We start from the raw sequence: 19,374 nt of genomic DNA on the forward strand, positions 1-19,374 counted from the left end.
TTCTTCATATCTTCTCTTTAAATAAACCTTATTGACTATCATTTACTTATCCATATGTTTCCAAGTGATGGGATTTTGCCTTGGATTATTATGTCATAGTTCTTACCCATTAGGATGGCTTCCTCGAATGACAAAGTTTAACACTCTCTCCTAATAAAAGGAGACCACAGATCTAAAATAAAGACAGAAAATGCTTTAAAAATAAGGTCTGGCAGCAAATGTTGAGAGAGAAACAGAGTTAACATTTCAAGTTTCTTTGGAACTGAGTCCAAACTTGAATCAGCTGAAGGCTTGGATACTGCGAAGGCTATGGGGCATGGCAACATTCTAGCATAAATACTTAAGACCTGTACTCCAGAACGAGTTATGCCCCTAACCAAGCTGTTGAAGTGCAACTACCACACTGCCATTAGTCTGACGACTTGGAAAATTGTTCAGGTAATTCATGTCCAAAATGAAGGACGAATCCATCCTTGCCAGTCACTGTCCTATTAATTTCTTTCATCAGTAAAGTGGTGGAAGATGGCGTCAGCAGGGCTTTCAGGCTGGAATAAAGTGAGGACTTTATTTCAGGCAGGAATGACTTGATCACTGATGCTCAGTTGGGCTTCTGCCAGGGTCAGTCAGCTCTTGACCCTTTAACTGAACTGGGACAAAAGAGTTGAATTGCAGGGATGAGGTGAGTGTGACTACCCTGGAAATCAAGGTAACATTTGAATGAGTGTAGAATCATAAAGCCATATCAATTGGACTCAATGGGAATCAGGGAGAAAACACCCACCAGTTGAAGCCATACCAAGCATAAGGGAAGATGATTTGTTTGTTGGTGGTTAATCATCACAGTCCCAAGATATCACTATAAGAGTTCCTCAGGATAGTGTCCTAGGCCCGAGCATCTTTGGTTGCTTCATCATAACGTCAGAATTAGGAATGTTCGCTGATCATTGCACAACATTTAGCACCATTCGCAACTCCTCAGATATTGAAGCAGACTGTCCATATACAGCAAGACCTGGGTAACGTGCAGACTTAGGTTGGGAAGAGGAAAGTTACATTCATCCCATGCAAGGTCCAGAAAATGAAACTTTTTCTTCAATTCTCCTTTGCACTTTCTGCATTCTATGTTGTTATATTATGAATGTGACATTTTTCATAAGCTACCTTTACAGAATCATGAAATCACAGATTCTCTACAGTGCAGCAAGAGGCCATTTGGCCGAATGAATATGCACTGACCCTCTGAAGAGAATCCCATTCTAGACCCAAACTCCCACCTTTCACATGGCTAGACCACCTACCCTGCACAACCTGGACGCTATGGACAATTTAGCATGGCCAGTCCACCCAACCTGCACAACCTGGATGTTATGGACAATTTAGCATGGCCAGTCCACCCAACCTGCACAACCTGGATGTTATGGACAATTTAGCATGGCCAGTCCGCTCAACCTGCACAACCTGGATGCTAGGGAGAATGTAGCATAGCCAGTCCGCCCAACCTGGATGCTATGGACAATTTAGCATGGCAGGTCCGCCCAACCTGCACAACCTGGATGCTATGGACAATTTAGCATGGCCAGTCCTCCCTACCTGCACAACCTGGATGCTATGGACAATTTAGCATGGCCAGTCCGCCCAACCTGCACAACCTGGCTGCTATGGACAACTTAGCATGGCCAGTCCGCCCAACCTGCACAACCTGGATGCTATGGACAATTTAGCATGGCCAGTCCGCCCTATCTGCGCAACCTGGATGCTATGAACAATTCAGCATGGCCAGTCTGCCCAACCTGCAGAACCTGGATATTATGGAGAATGTAGCATAGCCAGTCCGCCCAACCTGGATGCTATGAACAATTAAGCATGGCCAATCTGCCCGACCTGCAGAACCTGGATATTATGGAGAATGTAGCATAGCCAGTCCGCCCAACCTGGATGCTATGGACAATTTAGCATGGCAAGTGCGCCCAACCTGCACAACCTGGATGCTATGGACAATTTAGCATGGCCAGTCCGCCCAACCTGGATGCTATGGACAATTTAGCATGGCCGGTCCACCCTACCTGCACAACCTGGATGCTATGAACAATTTATCATGGCCAGTCTGCACAACCAGCACAACCTGGATATTATGGAGAATGTAGCATGGCCAGTCCGCCCAACCTGGATCTATGGACAATTTAGCATGGCCAGACCACCCAACCTGCACATGGCCAGTCCATCCAACCTGCACAACCTGGATGCTATGGACAATTTAGCATGGCCAGTCCGCCCTACCTGCACAACCTTTAGCACCATTCGCAACTCCTCAGATATTGAAGCAGACTGTCCATATACAGCAAGACCTGGGTAACGTGCAGACTTAGGTTGGGAAGAGGAAAGTTACATTCATCCCATGCAAGGTCCAGAAAATGAAACTTTTTCTTCAATTCTCCTCTGCACTTTCTGCATTCTATGTTGTTATATTATGAATGTGACATTTTTCATAAGCTACCTTTACAGAATCATGAAATCACAGATTCTCTACAGTGCAGCAAGAGGCCATTTGGCCGAATGAATATGCACTGACCCTCTGAAGAGCATCCCATTCTAGACCCGCACATGGCCAGACCACCCAACCTGCACATGGCCAGTCCATCCAACCTGGATGCTATGGACAATTTAGCATGGCCAGTCCACCCAACCTGCACAACCTGGATGCTATGGACAATTTAGCATAGCCAGTCTGCCCAACCTGCACAACCTGGATGCTATGGACAATTTAGCATAGCCAGTCCGCCCAAACTGCACATGGCCAGTCCGCCCAACCTGCACAACCTGGTTGCTATGGACAATTTAGCATGGCCAGTCCACCCAACCTGCACAACCTGGATGCTGTGGACAATTTAGCATGGCCAGTCCGTGCTACCTGCACAACCTGGATGCTATGGACAATTTAGCATGGCCAGTCCGCCCAACCTGCACAACCTGGATGCTGTGGACAATTTAGTATGGCCAGTCCACCCAACCTGCACAACCTGGATGCTATGGACAATTTAGCATGGCCAGTCCACCCAACCTGCACAACCTGGATGCTGTGGACAATTTAGCATGGCCGGTCCGCCCTACCTGCACAACCTGGATGCTATAGACAATTTAGCATGGCCAGTCCACCCAACCTGCACAACCCTAGATGCTCGGGACAATTTAGCATGGCCAGTCCGCCCAACCAGCACAACCTGGATGCTATAGACAATTTAGCATGGCCAGTCTGCCCAACTTGCACAATCTGGATGCTATAGACAATTTAGCATGGCCAGTCCACCCAACCTGCACAACCCTAGATGCTCGGGACAATTTAGCATGGCCAGTCCACCCAACCTGCACAACCTGGATGCTGTGGACAATTTAGCATGGCCAGTCCACCCAACCTGCACAACCTGGATGCTGTGGACAATTTAGCATGGCCAGTCCACCCAACCTGCACAACCTGGATGCTATGAACAATTTAGCTTGGCCAGTCCGCCCAACCTGCACAACCTGGATGCTGTGGACAATTTAGCATGGCCAGTCCGCCCAACCAGCACAACCTGGATGCTATAGACAATTTAGCATGGCCAGTCCGCCCAACCTGCACAACCTGGATGCTATGGACAATTTAGCATGGCCAGTCCGCCCAACCTGGATGATATGGACAATTTAGCATGGCCAGTCCGCCCAACCTGCACAACCTGGATCCTATGGATAATTTAGTATGGCCAATCCGCCCAACCTGCACAACCTGGATGCTATGAACAATTTAGCTTGGCCAGTCCGCCCAACCTGCACAACCTGGATGCTGTGGACAATTTAGCATTGCCAGTCCTCCCAATCTGCACAACCTGGATGCTATGGACAATTTAGCATGGCCAGTCCGCCCAACCAGCACAACCTGGATCCTATGGATAATTTAGCATGGCCAGTCTGCCCAACCTGCACAACCTGGATGATGTGGACAATTTAGTATGGCCAGTCCGCCCAACCAGCACAACCTGGATCCTATGGATAATGTAGCATGGCCAGTCCGCCCAACCTGGATGCTATGAACAATTTAGCATGGCCAGTCCGCCCAACCTGCACAAACTGGATCCTATGGATAATTTAGCATGGCCATTCCACCCAACCTGCACAACCTGTATGCTATGAACAATTTAGTATGGCCAGTCCACCCTACCTGCACAACCTGGATGCTATGGACAATTTAGTATGGCCAGTCCACCCAACCTGCACAACCTGGATGCTATGAACAATTTAGCATGGCCATTCCACCCAACCTGCACAACCTGGATGCTATGAACAATTTAGCATGGCAAGTCCGCCCAACCTGCACAACCTGTATGCTATGGACAATTTAGCATGGCCATTCCACCCAACCTGCAGAACCTGGATGCTATGGACAATTTAGCATGGCCAGTCCGCCCAACCTGCACAACCTGGATGCTCAGGACTATTTAGCATGGCCAGTCCGCCCAACCTCCACTTCTTTGGACTGTGGAGGAAACTGTAGCACTTAGAGGAAATCAGAGGTAGCCAAGACATTTTCTTGTTTTCATTTTTAAGCTCTGTATCTTTTGTCATTCTGGGTGCCGAATGGGAGTCTTTCCATTCTCAGTCATAGGGCTGCATTTTCTCAACTATCTCTTCCTTCCAGTCCTCCCAGCTCAACAGATTTTTATTTATTTCTAAATGCAGGGGAGATGGATTGAAAAGCAATGCAAAGAAGCTTGTTATGAGTCACATTACAGATATATCTGTTAGAAGGGCTAAATTGTTGTTGACAATTGTGTAGTTTATTGCAATGGTCAATTTGAAAATTGATGTGACCATTGAGGCCATGAGATTTTTTTATCAAATGAGGTCTAAACCATTCTGCTCTCAGCAGAAAAAGTTGGTTCTTCCACAATTAGGACTTATTTTGGCAGTTTGGAACCGACTGCAGTAACACCTTTTTAAAAGAATTAAGATAAAGAGTGTGACAGCAGGGTCTGTCACAGATTTTAGAGCAGTCACACCTCAATGTTAAGCCTTCTTTTAATCTTTTAAATGCTAATTGTAGTATATTACAAACTTCTTGTTATTAAAATATCATGCACAATTCCTTTAATATACAATTAATGTCAGCATACTTCACAGAGGAAGGAAGAACAAACATGAGCCTTTGTGGAGATTAATTCTTCAAAATTGTGGAGAAATGTAGAGCAGGAGTGAGGGTTTAAGCAAAGAGGTCCCAGAAAGTACAGCTGAGACAGCTGGAGATTAAACAATCACAGATGAAGTAAAGACAGAGAGAGAGAGAGAGAGAGAGACTACATTGGATATCAGAGTCTGAGAATGAAAGGCAGGGCATACACGCAGAAGGTTACAAAAATATGTTGGGGAGAGATTTTGGAGGAACAGGAAGACAAGAATTCCATTCAGCACTTTGTGGAAATGAAGCTAATAGTGTAGGTCACCTAACCTACCTTCTCTTACTTTACACACTTATCTTCTCTCTGTTATGTCTCAAGTCAGTAAGCTAGTATACCTTCAAGAGACATGATATTATCACTGATTGTAGAATATGACCTGAGTCATAAATTTCTCATATTCCATCTTATCCTGGGATTACTTAAAACATAACATGCCATTGAAATCATGCTGCTCAGTTGTAATTAATGTTAATCACTTAGGTAATGAGAAATGGAGTGCAGGACCTTCCTAGCTACTGAACAATGTGTGCTTTGGTGAGTTAGTTGGGAAAATAATGTCAGATTGGGAAAATGAGATTGCAAAAAAAGATTTGGATGATCCAACCAAGTTTTGAATAGTGAGATGAGAATCATGCTCGTGAGTAGAGAAAAGCCTATTTGCAACCTTTTTCGTCCATTAGTGTGCCACTGTTACCTAATCTCACCTCATTGAAATGCAGTTTCCTATTCTCCCACCATCAGATAAAAATTGGATGTGATAATTCCCAACATGAAAGTCATAGCAGGTTCTAGGCTACTCTAGTTTGCCAGGCGAAAGTGAGGACCACAGATGCTGGACATCAGAGTCAAGATTAGAGTGGTGCTGGAAAAGCACAGCAGGTCAGGCAGCATCCGAGGACCAGGAAAATCGATATTTCGGGCAGGAGCCCGTCATCAGGCTCCGAACGTCGATTTTCCTTGGGGGGTTCCAAAACAGTAATTCCACGGCAACCTCCGAAATCAGTGCAGGGAGTTGAAACAGTGTTACTCCACTCCAGGCAATGGACCACAGTGAGTCCTGCAGATCCAGTGCTACTGGTCTAGGGATTTACAAACAATAGTTGGGGAGCTGCACAGATATCATTCAGGGGTCTGGTCAGTCAGCAGTCAGGGTTGTCAGTCCTGAAGGTCAACTCAATGAAAGTCAAAGGGAGTTAACCAAGGGCCATTGTTGTTGTAGGGGCGTTGGGAAAGTCAGTTCTGGGTATTGAAGGCAGCATGCAGGGACAATATGCATTCGGGGACATGGGTTACTGGAGAAGTACAAGGTACATTGATGGTCGCAACCACCCTGGGTTTGATGGGAAGACATGCAGTATGACGGTTGGTACGACTAAGCTGTCAGGCCAGGGCTCGGGGCGGGTAATGTTGGAAGATGACGTTACAAATCAAAGAGGTGAATGGAAATGTGTGCAAATCATGATGAGTTTATCAGGGAAGAACGGAATATGGATGTTCGAATATGGATTCTTGATTACTAGGCTGAAGCCATGACTTAGTTGTTTCAAGTGTGACCTGCACTTTCCATATTTGTGAGATGTTGATGACACCAAAAATGGAAAATAACTGCAAACTGTAGGACATTCCTATTTCTTGTTCATATGTCTACTCTGGCTATCAAGAACTTAAAACTAACAAATTTACTCACACAAGTAATTTCAAACATTCACAGTACTAATCCTGCAAGGATTATACTCACATGGGTTGGTTCCTTGGGTTAAATTTGAGTGAATGATTTGTCCTCTCCTAATCATATGGTTTTTACTGTGGCTAACCCACCTACCTGCACATCCCTGAACACTAAGGTGCAATTTTATTTAACAGGGCCAATTCATCTAACCTGCACATCCATGGACACTACAGAGCATTTTTTTTTTATTTTAGCATGGCCAATCCACCTAATCTGCATACCTTTGGAAGGTGGGAGGAATTCGGAGCACCCGACGCAGATATGGGGAGAATGTGCAAATTCTGCACAGACACTCGTCCAAGGTGGCCCATGCCACCACTGTTGAGGCACTTGGTAGAATGAGGTATTTCCCTATACTGGTCAGCTTTTAAGGGGCTGCTAGGTGGGCAGTAGGCTAAGTTATCTCAGTAGTGGGTGTGACATCTTAGTTGCCACCTAATATAACCGTCCCCATACTTAGAAAATGAAAAGCGAAAATGTCAGTTAGTTCCTTTCAAAAACCATTTCCTCAGCTTCACAAAAGCTATGTCTCAAGTGGAAAAGCACCACTGTTTCCAACAGTCTTCACTCCTGACCTTCCATTGGTTGATGCTAACAAATTCCAAAGCCGTAATAAAAGTTGATTTTATTTTTTATGAGATTGTAAGAGACTGGCACTGTTAAAATACTATTATCTAATAAATTATTAACAATTATTTTCCAGTATATGTTTTGACTTTTTTAAAACAAATCTAAAATCAAGTTAAACACTGGAACAAAAACATAATCAAATGGTTAATGGAAGCATATTGAAGGTGAACATAAACTTCCTAAATCAAAAGAATATTTATCTGTGGTGATGATGTGCCCCAGCTCCTGTGGTGCCCTCTGGTCTCTCAAGACCAGTATTACACTGATGGACACTGCTTGCTCACTTTCGATGGACATCAAGTATAACTGCAAAAGTGGGACAGGCAATCAGGCCTGCATAACCACTGCCTGGACCCATTAATGGCCAATTGTAATTCCAAGATTATAACCATAGAGGAATTCATTGCCACAGAAGGCTGTGGAGTCCAAGTCATTGAGAATATTTAAGACAGAGATAGATTCTTGAGTATCAAGTGGATCAAGGGTTACGGGAGAAAGCAGGAGAATGGGGTTGAGATAATTATCAGCCATGATTGAATGGTGGAGCAGACTCGATGGGCTGAATGGCCTAATTTCTGCTCCTATATCTTATGGTACTATGGTCACTTTGGCCGAGCCCAGCAACAGGTCCATGAGGAAGGCCTCCAACCTGCCTGCCCCTTACAGGTTGAGGTTGATGTGTCACCAGCAATGTAGGAAAAGCCTCTTCAAAAAATGAAAATGAGGCTGTAAACAAAAAAAACTCAACATAAATGTGGAAAACTGTTGCCCCCAGGCTACAAAAAAAACATGGCCTGACTCCCAGTGTATTTGCTAAGCCTATTGTTGCATAGGACTGCCATGAGTAGCATCCTCCTAAGATCCCAGAGGGAGAAGGGAAGGAATCCTTTATAAAGGTCCCTTCACCAGGAATCTCCACCGTCGAAGGGTAGTTTGTTACTCTAGGGCATGTCCAAACAAAGGTGAGGAAGTAGAGAGTGTGCTGCAGCAGCAGCCCATATAGGAAAAAATCTCCTTTTGAAGGTTTGGGGTGAATTTCTCTGAATCAGCTCAGATTGTGGAGCATCACATCCTTGGGGGAGGTCCAATGCGTGGAGCCAGTGTCGAGTTCTGAACCGACAGGGGTCAATTCATTGGAAGCCCACTGCACACCTAAGCCGCCTTGATTTTCCTTGTTCAGGGACAATTGCTCATCATGAATAAGACTGTAAATTTAATTGCAAATGTGACTGATACCAACTTCCAAAGAAGATATATGAAATGAAATAACCGAAGTGAGTCTCAATTAATCAAATACAAACTGCTTTGGTTTTGAATTTCAAAAATAGGTCATCCTACTATAACATTTTGTCTCATTGACAGGTGAACACCAGATGGAACTACTGGATTATGTAGCAGCCAAATTTCATGAAGAAGGCGGTATTTTTAAACTCTTGGTATAAACAATGTTTAACTTAAATTATAACTCATTAGCTTGTAGAATCTGAACTGGTAATTACCCTAAACTGCATTATGTCTTACAAGAATGTTCATATTCTTGTTGTATATTTGAGAAATGCTCTTGGAGAGGGATCTTTGTGAATAAGATGATAGGTCCATTCTTTGCGTGTTAATGGTTTGAATCTCCTATTTAGTTGCTTTCTGGGAAGTATGTCTATTATCTTGCTATTTTGTGAAATGAGTCCATTATCTGGTTGTCTATTGGGGAGAGGCCTATTAATTCATCTCCAATTGCTGCTATACAAACTTCTGTTCTGTATAGGACTCCAAGGTTCATCATCTGTGATCAGATAGACATGGCTGGACCTACCATTTGACATGGAATGTCCACTGCTGCCTCTGCATCCACCGCCTGCCAATAATGTGCTGTGAGTTGTCTCAGGCTTGTGCATTTCAGCTGATGAAGGGTGTGTTTGGCTCTTGTGACAGTGGTTCCTCAGAATGCAAATCATTTGACCTACACAATCTGATACTAGTTAACCTCTGAAATCAGTGCTGTTAGAAAGAAAATTTCAGTTACTTGCATCACACCAATTGCTTTGTAAGTCATTTGTTGATATTTGCAAAGGGGGGGTTCGGTGGAAAGTTGAAAAGTAGGTCCTCTAGGGCTGTAATTATGGGAGGAATAGATAGCGTCAATAGCCAGAGACTTTTCCCAGGGCAGGATTGACTGGTACGAGGGGTCATAGTTTTAAGACATTAGGAGAAAGTATAGAGGAGACGTCAGAGGAAGGTTCTTTACACAGAGAGTTGTGAATGCATGGAATGCGTTGCCAGCGGTGGTAGTAGAAGCAGAGTCATTAGGAACATTTAAGCAACTGCTGGACATGCACATGGATAGCAATGAGTTGAAGGGTGCGTAGGTTAAGTTATTATATTTTACATTAGGATTAAACCTCGGCACAACGTTGTGGGCCAAAGGGCCTGTTCTGTGCTGTACTTTTCTATGTTCTATGTACCCCATGTGCCACCTACTAGTGAGGCAAGAAATAGAAAGGTAATACAGTTGAATGCGTGGCTAAAAATCTGGTGTGTTGTCAGACATCTGGATCATTGGGATCTCTTCCAGGGAAGGAGAAAGACAAGTTATATCTAAACTGGAACGGCACCAATATCTTTGGAGGGAGGTTTGCTAGTAGCACTCGAGACAGTTTAAACTAGTGTATCGGGGGGTGAAAACCAGAGCAGTAGATCAACTTGTTGAATGATTGAGGAGAATGAAGAGGTTAAGTCAAATTAGTCTAACAGGAAGAAAGGTAGGATCAGGTTAATGGACACGGCAGGATTGATAGTCTGAATTTATTTTAATGCAAGGAGTATAACAGACAAGGAAGATGAACTTAGGGCCTGGATTAATAAATGGAACTACCTCAGATATTACCTTCTGTAGCATTGACTGGGGCTCCCTAAGTACCAGAGACTTAGACAGGGCTGAATTTGTTAGGTGCACCCAGGAGGGTTGCTTCACACAACGTGTAGACAGTCAAATTAGGGAAGTGTCTACGTTAGAATTTGCATTGAGGAATGAGCCTGACCAGGTATTCAAATTTTCAGTGGGGGAGTATTTTGGGAATAGTGATTATAATTCCGTAAATTTTAAGATAGTTATGAATAAGAATAAGACTGGCCGTTGGGTGAAAGTGCTAAATTGGGAGAAGACTAAATACAACAATATTCGGCAAGAATTGGAGAAATTAGATTTGGGCACAGCTGTATGATGGTAAATCCACATCTGACGTGTGAGAGTCTTTTAAAAGTCAGTTGATCAAAGTTCTGAATGAGATTGTTCTTGTGAAGATGAAAAATAAGGATGGCAAAGTTTGGGAACCCTGGATGACAAGAGATATTGAAACTTTAATCAGAAAGCTAAAGGAAGCATATGTAAGGAAGCTGCAATCTGACAAGTTCCAGAAAGATTATAAAGGAAGAAGAAAGTAACTTTAAAAAGGAATTAGGAGGACTAAATGGGGCCATAAAATGGCTTTGACAAATAGGATTAAGGGCAATCCCAAGGCATTTTATACATATATTAGGAGCAAGAGGGTAGCTAAGTAAAGAGTAGGTCCACTCCAGGACAAAGGAGGGAGTTTATCATGAGGCAGAGGAAGTGGGTGAGGTAGTGACTGTAACGAGGTCAGAAAATGAGTTCCCTAATGGTGACTATAATCTGGTCTAATCAGGAGTCCCAAGTTGACATTAAAACAGGAGTGAGCTGAAAAATGTGTTGCTGGAAAAGCGCAGCAGGTCAGGCAGCATCCAAGGAGCAGGAGAATCGACGTTTCGGGCATGAGCCCTTCTTCAGGAATTAAAACAGGAGTGTCAGACATCGTGACATTCCGAGAGCTGGCTCTGAGGGAACTGGATCAGTGAAAAGGATTTTCCACATGTAAATAAAGGGTGATTTGATGACAGGATGCTGGCCTCTGTGGAGTTACTTCGTGAGATCATTAATGAGTATTTCATTTCGGTATTCAGCAAAGGAAATGGACATGGATAATGATGAGAAATGAGAGAGGAGTATGGTGATATTCTGGGGCATATTGATATTAAGAAAAAGGAGGTTTTGGGTGTCTTAAAAACGTTAAGGTTGATAAGTCTGCAAGGGCTGATGGCCTCTTTCCCAGAATACTGAGGGGTGGCAAGGGAAGAGGTTACTGGAGCCTTGACAGAGATCATTGCATCCTCTTTAGCCACAGGTGAGGGCCCAGAAGACGAGAGAATAGCCAATGATGTTCCTTTGTTTAAGAAGAGCAACAAGGATAGTCCAGGAAATTATAGATTGTTGAGCCGTACATCAGTGGTAGGGAAATTATTGGAGAAGCTTCTTACAGACAGGATTTGCTCACATTTAGAAAATAATGACATATTTGGGATAGTCAGCATGGCTTTGTGCAAGGGAGGTCTGTCTCACAAATTTGATTGAGTATTTTGAGGAAATAAGATGACTAATGAGGATAGGGCAGTGGATGTTGTCCACATGGACTTTGCTCAAGCATTTGACAAATGCCTTCATGATAAGCTGGTCCAGAAGATTAGGTCACATGGGATTCACGGTGAATTAATAAGTTGGACACAAAATTGGCTTAGTCATTGAAAACAGAGGTTAGTTGTGGTGGGGTGCTTTTCTGACTGGAGGTCCGTGACTAGTGCTGCGACCTCTGTTGTCTGTAGTAAATATATTAATGATTTGGATGAAAATGTACATAGTCTGATAACTAAGTTTGCAAATGACTCAAAAATTTGCAGACTACTTCTCCCAGATTTAACAGAGCTTGGTGGTAGCTGCATCAATCTGTATAGCCACCTGCAGACTCACTCTGGCAGTGGAAGAGTGTCATCTTCGTCCATGATGGCCTGCTTCCATCCTGTAGGGATTCTATGATCTATGATCAAACGGCTCCTATTGGGCATGACTTCAAAGTTGGAAGCCACCATAAGATGCATTCAGTAGTGATTGTAATGAGGTCATCTAGCTCGACATTATAGAATATGAGTTCCCTGATAGGGTTGTTAAGCTAATCCAATCAGGGAGCACTGGCTCAGATAAAAAGAGGACTGTCAGAGATACTGTCACTCTCATAACTGACTCTGAAAAGGCATATTAAAATCAAGGACTGTTCATCTGTAAATAAAAAGAGACTTGGTGATAGGATACTGACCTATTTAGTGTAATTTCAGTGGTGACGGGAATAGAGCATGATGCTCGCAACATTCATTGGAGTAAGCATTTCTTCCACCATGCCTTTGGGAAGCTTGAATTGTTTGACCTTGCCATTGAGGACTGGGCCTAGTATGTTGGGGGGTGAATCGATAAAGTGTGAAGCTGGAAAAAGTACAGCAGGTTGAAGAGTATCAGAGGATCAGACTGGTCTTGATGAAAAGTTCCAATCTGAAACATCGACTTCCCTGCTCCTCTGATGCTGCTTGACCTGCTGCGCTTTTTCCAGCTCCACATTTTATCGATTCTGACTTTCCAGTGTCTGCATTCCTCATCGTCTCCTGGGCTCGTATGTGGAAAGAATGCATTATTTTTTCCGGGCAAACATTGTGGCAAATGAAAAATAACAAATAATGCTCCTTACAGCCTGTAGAGCAGCAGCTTTTTCTGTCATAATGAGCCTAACTTTCCCAAAGGCACCAGATAATAAAACCTTTCAAGAATTGATGGACAAAGTTAAGGAATATTACAACCCCAAGCTACTGCTAATTCTGAGACGCTATCGCTTTTACTCGGTAATTCAAGAAGCCGGTGAATCCATATTGGGATTTTTGACTCGGTTTAGACAATTAGCAAAGCCTGTGACTTTGGTTGAACCCTTAATGAGATATTTAGAGACTGGCTGGTATTTGGGATTAATGATGTATCAATGCAAAAAACACCTACTGGCTGAAGCCCAACTGGACTTCAAACAGGTGCTTTATCATAGGCAAATGTGGCAAATGGAACATTTGAGTTGCAGGGTATTCTGATGGAAGTGGACATCCTCGCCAGTCTGACTGACCTTGGGCAACACCACTTGAGTGCAGGCAATTGCATAGCCTCACTTAGGACATTTCATGAAAAGGGTAAGCCCACAACAAAACTCCAGAACAAAGCCAGGCATCCAACAAATGGTTAAAATTTTCTTCAGGATCTGGGTCAGCAAGCCATTGTAGTTGTTGCCGTGTGCAGACAGCAATACAGTCCTCTAAGACCTAAACTGAGTAAAATAGCTCATAGTCTGGTATTGTGGAGTATATCCAATAGAGGTCATACCTTGGAAAGTCCACCTACATCCAATTTGGAACAGTTAAGTTGTTTAGCAACATCAAAATCAGAATCAAGCAGGATAAACGTCAGATTAGGTGTTCACCCAGTTCAAATGGCAGTCAATACCGGTATGGCCATATCAATGATCGCAGAATCAGTCTTCAATAAAATTTGCCCTGGACTCTGGCCCTTAAATTTGTGCAGAATCTCAGCTAGGCTGAGAACTTATACCATGGAGACTTTACAGATTAAGGTACAACTTTGTTTTCAGTCTCTTATGAAAAGCAGCTGGTTCAGTTCCCAATAATTGTAATAAAAGACTTGTGTCCAAGCTTGAGGGGGCAAAATTGATTGAGAGATTCACCTAGATTGACTCAATATTTTTCAATATTGAAAAATTGCCTGAATGAAGTCTGAATTACATACCGGGAAGTTTTTCAGGAAGGTCTAGAGACTATCAGAGGAGCCAAGGCCACCATGCATGTTGACCAGGAAGCAATTCCATGATCCTGCATTGCCTGATCAGTGCCATTTCCTTAAAGGCAAAAATAAAGCCAGAAGTCTGGCTGGCTGCAAAGTGAAGAAATCACCAAACCAGTCAAATTTGCAGAATGGGCAGCACTGGTTGTATCGATTTTAAACCTCAGTGGGTCAGTTCGCCTTTCTGGGGATTTTAAACAAATGGTAAACCACTTTCGTAGCTGGATAAATATCGTATTCAGCAGAGGATTTAAATGCAAAGCTGGCAGGAGAGTAGTCCTTCATTAAGCTGGACATGAGTTTACTTGTAATTGCATTTAGACCAGGATTCTCGGGAGTATGTTACAATTAATACCCATATATATGAGAGTGCCATTAAGAGTATTGTCAGTATGTTCAATTTTTCAGCGGACAACGGAGCAGATTTTGCAAGGTCGCCATTTACCTAGATGACCTCCTAAGAACAGAGAAAACTAATAAGGAACGCTGAGAAAACTTGGATATAGTCCTAAGGTATTTTTCCAAGGTAGGCGTACTCTTGAGAAATGTGTGTTCCAGGCCCCCAGGACTACAGAGTCAGCAAGGATGGGTTATACCGGTTAGAAGATAATATGAGGACAATCAAAGATGCATGCCTTCCACGTCTGTCCAGGAGCTTAGGTCATTTCTTTGGCTGATAAATTATTATGGAAATTTCATACATAAACTGGCATCAATCCTGACAGCTTTGCATCAACTCCTAAAAATGGGTCTGCCTTGGAAATGGTCGCTAGTCAAGCCTTAGCCTTCAGCGAAGTAAAGAAACAGCTATCATCCTCTGAGGTGTTGGCACACTATGATACCAAGAAAGATCTGTGATTAAAATGTGATACCTCACTGTATGGTATTGGGGTGATATTAGCTCACAGGTCGCCCAAGGGTGAGGAACGCCCAATGGTATATGCATCCAATACTTTGGCTAATGCAGAGCGTAAATTTTCCCAGATCAAAAAAGGATTGGCGGTCATAATTAGTACTACACTCATGCAGCCATTTTGGAGTTAGGAAGTTCCACCATATCTTTATGGCCAAATGTTTGTGATAATCAAGGACCACAAACCCCTACTAGGTCTGCTTAAAGAGGACAAGGCAATGCCACCCGTACCTTCAGGCCATATTTAACCTTGAGCACTAATACCAAGTGCTTATAATTACATGTTAGAACACCATCCAGGACACCAAATAGCAAATGTGAATGCATTGAGCTGACTCTCATAGGCACATACATCATTGGTGATACCCCGAACGGAAGAGTCTGTAATGATATTAAGCTTTCTGGAATTCTCCCCGTCACAGCTGACAATATCAGATTTTGAACACAGAAAGATCCAGTTGTTTCAAAACTGAAACAATTGGTATTGATGGGACAAACCAAAGGGCCATCACACGCAGAACTGAAACATTTTTGGGCCAGGAAAAACCAGCTAACAGTAGAGGAAGGCATATTGTTAGGGGGAGTTAAAGTGATTTTCCCGAGCAAACATCGCTGACAAATATTGGCTAAACTCCACCAGTGCCATCCAGGGGTCTCTAAAATGAAGATGTTGGTGAGAAGTTATGTCTAGTGGCCAGGCGTGGATGCAGATATAGCCATATTGGTGGGGCAGTGCCCAGAGTGTCAACAAGGAGAAAAAGTACTGCCAGCAGATCCCCCCCTATCCATGGGAAAGACTGGATAAACTTTGCCTCGGTAGCACATCAACTGTGCAGGTCCTTTCATACCTTTAATGTTCTTAGTAATTGTAGACACTCACTCAAAGTGGTTGGACATACATAGTGTCCATTCGTCAAACATGGGGATGATGATAGAACACCTGTGTGTATCTTTTTCTTCGCACGGATAATGGGCCATCATTTACCAGTGGGGAATTTAATTATTTCTTCAAGTGGAATGGAATTCAACATATAAGGACACCACCCATCATCTAATGGCTTGGCAGAGGGAATAATGTCGCAGTTGTATTATTGCTAGACTATTAATCCAGAAACTGAGGTAATGGTATGGGGTCCAGGTTCAAATTTTGCCATGATAGATGGTGGAATTTGAATTCAATAAAAAAAGATGTGGAATTGAGAATCTACTGATTACCATGAACCCAATTTCAACTGTCTTTAAAAGCTCATCTGGTTCATTAATGTCCTTCAAGAAAGAAAATCAGCCTGTTACCTGATCTGGTCTACATGTGACTCCAGACCCACAGCAATGTGGATGACTCCCAGTTGCTGTCTGAAATGGCCTAGCAAGCCATTCAGTTGCATCAATCGCTACAAAGTCTCAAAGAAATTTTTTAAAACTGGACGAACTACCTGATATTAACCTACGCATTGAAAAAGACAACAGCAGAAACAGCCCTGTCAACACTGCAGAGTCCTTCTTACTAATGTCTGGGGGCATGTGGCAAAATTGGGAGAGCTGTTTCTTAGAGTAGTCAAGCAACAGCCTGACATAGTCACACTCACGGAATCATATGCCCCAGACACCACTACCATCCCTGGATATGCCCTGTCTCACAGCAGGACAGGTGGCAGCAAAGCTGTATGCAGTCAGGAGGGAGTTAACATTGACTCCCGACCCCATGAAGTCTCATGGTTTCAGGTTAAACATGGGCAAGGAAACCTCCTGCTGATTACCATGTACCATCCTCCCTCAGCTGAGGAATCGGTATTCCTTGATGTTGAACAACACTTGGAGGAAGCACTAAGAATGGAAAGGACACAAAATGTACTCTGGGTGGGGGATTTCAATGTCCACCACCAAGAGTGGCTTGGCAGCAGTACTACTGATCGAGCTGGTCGGATCCTAAAGGACACAGATGCTAGACTGGGTCTGTAGCAGATGGTGATGGAACCAACAAGAGGGAAAAACATACTTGACCTCATCCTTATTAATCTGCTGGGCTCAGGTGCATCGGTCAATGACAGTGTTGGTAAGAGTGACCACCGCAGGCTTTGTGGAGACAAAGTCCCACCTTGACATTGAGAATAATCTCCATTATGATGTGTGACACTATCACTGTGCTAAATGGGAGAGATTTAAACAGATCTAGCAACTCAAGATTGAGCATCCATGAGATGCAGTGGGCCATCAACAGCAGCAGAAATGTATTCCAGCAAAATCTGTAACCTCATGGCCCAGCTTATCTCTCTCTTAACCATTAACATCAAACCAGGGGATCAACCTTGGTTCAATGGACAGTGCAGGAGAGTATGCCAGGAGCAGCACCAGGCATATCTGAAAATGAGGTGTCAATCTGGTGGAGCTACCAAACCACATCAGCAGCAAGTGATAGACAGTACTAAGTGATCCCACAACCAATGGATCAGATCTAAGCTCTGCAATCCTGCCATATCCAGGCGTGAATTGTGGTGAACAATTAAACCACACACAGGAGGAGGAGGTTTCACACATATCCCATTCCTCAATGATGGAGGAGCCCAGCAGATCAGTGCAAAAGATAAGGTTGAAGCATCACAACAGTCTTCAACCAGAAATGCTGAGTAAATGATCCATCTCGGCCTCCAACTGTTTTTCCCAGCATTACAGATACCAGTCTTCAGCCAATTTGATTCACTGCATGTGATATCAAGAAATGGTTAGAGACTCTGGATTCTGTAAAAGCTTAGGGTCCTGACAACATTCTGCAATAGTTATGCTGAACACTTGTGCTCCAGAACTTGCTGTTCCCTTAGTCAAGCTGTTCCAGTATGGTTACAACACTGGCACCTGCCTGACAATTTAGAAAATGGCCCAGGTATGTCCTGTACACAAAAAGCCGAATAAATCCAATTACCACCTCATCAATGTACTCTTGATCATCAGTAAGGTGATGGAAATTGTCTTCAATAGTGCTATCAAGTAGCACCTCCTCAGCGATAACCCACTCAATGATGCCCAGTTTGGGTTCCCCCAGGGTCACTCAGCTCCTGACCTCATTACAGCCTCGGTTCAAACATGGAAAACAAAGCTGAATTCCAGAGAATATAAAAGATATTTTGTCACATCACATGAAAAATACAGTGAAAAGTTTTATAAGTCACCCTACCACAGCTCCTATTTTAATGACATAATAGTAAAAAAGGTCAAATTAACAGGACATTGGTTAGGCCACTGTTGGAATATTGTGTGCAGTTCTGGTCTCCTTCCTGTCAGAAAGATGTTTGAAACTTGAAAGGGTTCAGAAACGATTTACAAGGATGTTGCCAGGGTTGGAGGATTTGAGCTATAGGGAGATGCTTAACAGGCTGGGGCCGTTTTTCCTGGAGCGTCAAAGGCTGAGGGGTGACCTTATAGAGGTTTACAAAATTATAAGGGCATGGATAGGATAAAAAGACAAAGTCTTTTCCCTGGAGTCCAGAATTAGAGGAGAAAGTGAGGGCTGCAGATGCTAGAGATCAGAGATGAAAGAGTGCAGCAGGTCAGGCAGCATCCAAGGAACAGGAGAATCGATGTTTCGGGCATAAGCCCTTCTTCAGGAATGAGGAAAGTGTGTCCAGCAGGCTAATAAAAGGTAGGGAGGAGGGACTTGGGGGAGGGGCGTTGCAATTCCAACGCCCCTTCCCCAAGTCCCTCCTCCCTACCTTTTATCTTAGCCTGCTGGACACACTTTCCTCATTCCTGAATAAGGACTTATGCCCGAAACGTCGATTCTCCTGTTCCTTGGATGCTGCCTGACCTGCTGCGCTTTTCTAGCAACACATTTTCAGCTCCAGAATTAGAGGGCATAGGTTTAGGGTGAGAGGGGAAAGATATAAAAGAGACCTAAGGGGCAACTTTTTCACAGAGAGGGTGGTACGTGTATGGAATGAGCTGGCAGAGGAAATGGTGGAGGCTGGTACAATTGCAACATTTAAAAGGCATTTGGATGGGTATATGAATAGGAAGGGTTTGGAGGGATATGGGCCAGTTGCTGGCATGTGGGACTAGATTGAGTTGGGATATCTGGTCGGCATGGATGAGTTGGACCGAAGGGTCTGTTTCCATGCTATACATCTCTATAACTCTAAGACTTAAGTTCATCACAGTTCAGTTAACAGCTCCT

At 43.6% G+C, this 19,374-nt stretch overlaps 1 protein-coding gene across 1 annotated transcript in view; it reads left to right on the forward strand.

Annotated features, from left to right (window-relative positions):
• The window catches only part of dmc1 (DNA meiotic recombinase 1), a 179,127-nt gene that overhangs the window by 122,696 nt on the left and 37,057 nt on the right, over window positions 1-19,374 (forward strand). Inside the window, exon 11 of the mRNA XM_043679281.1 lies at window positions 8,929-9,002. Coding sequence (XP_043535216.1) covers window positions 8,929-9,002 — 74 coding nt within the window. The remainder of the gene's footprint in view (window positions 1-8,928; window positions 9,003-19,374) is intronic.

This window comes from Chiloscyllium plagiosum, chromosome 39, assembly GCF_004010195.1.
Source record: "Chiloscyllium plagiosum isolate BGI_BamShark_2017 chromosome 39, ASM401019v2, whole genome shotgun sequence".
NCBI lineage: Eukaryota > Metazoa > Chordata > Chondrichthyes > Orectolobiformes > Hemiscylliidae > Chiloscyllium > Chiloscyllium plagiosum.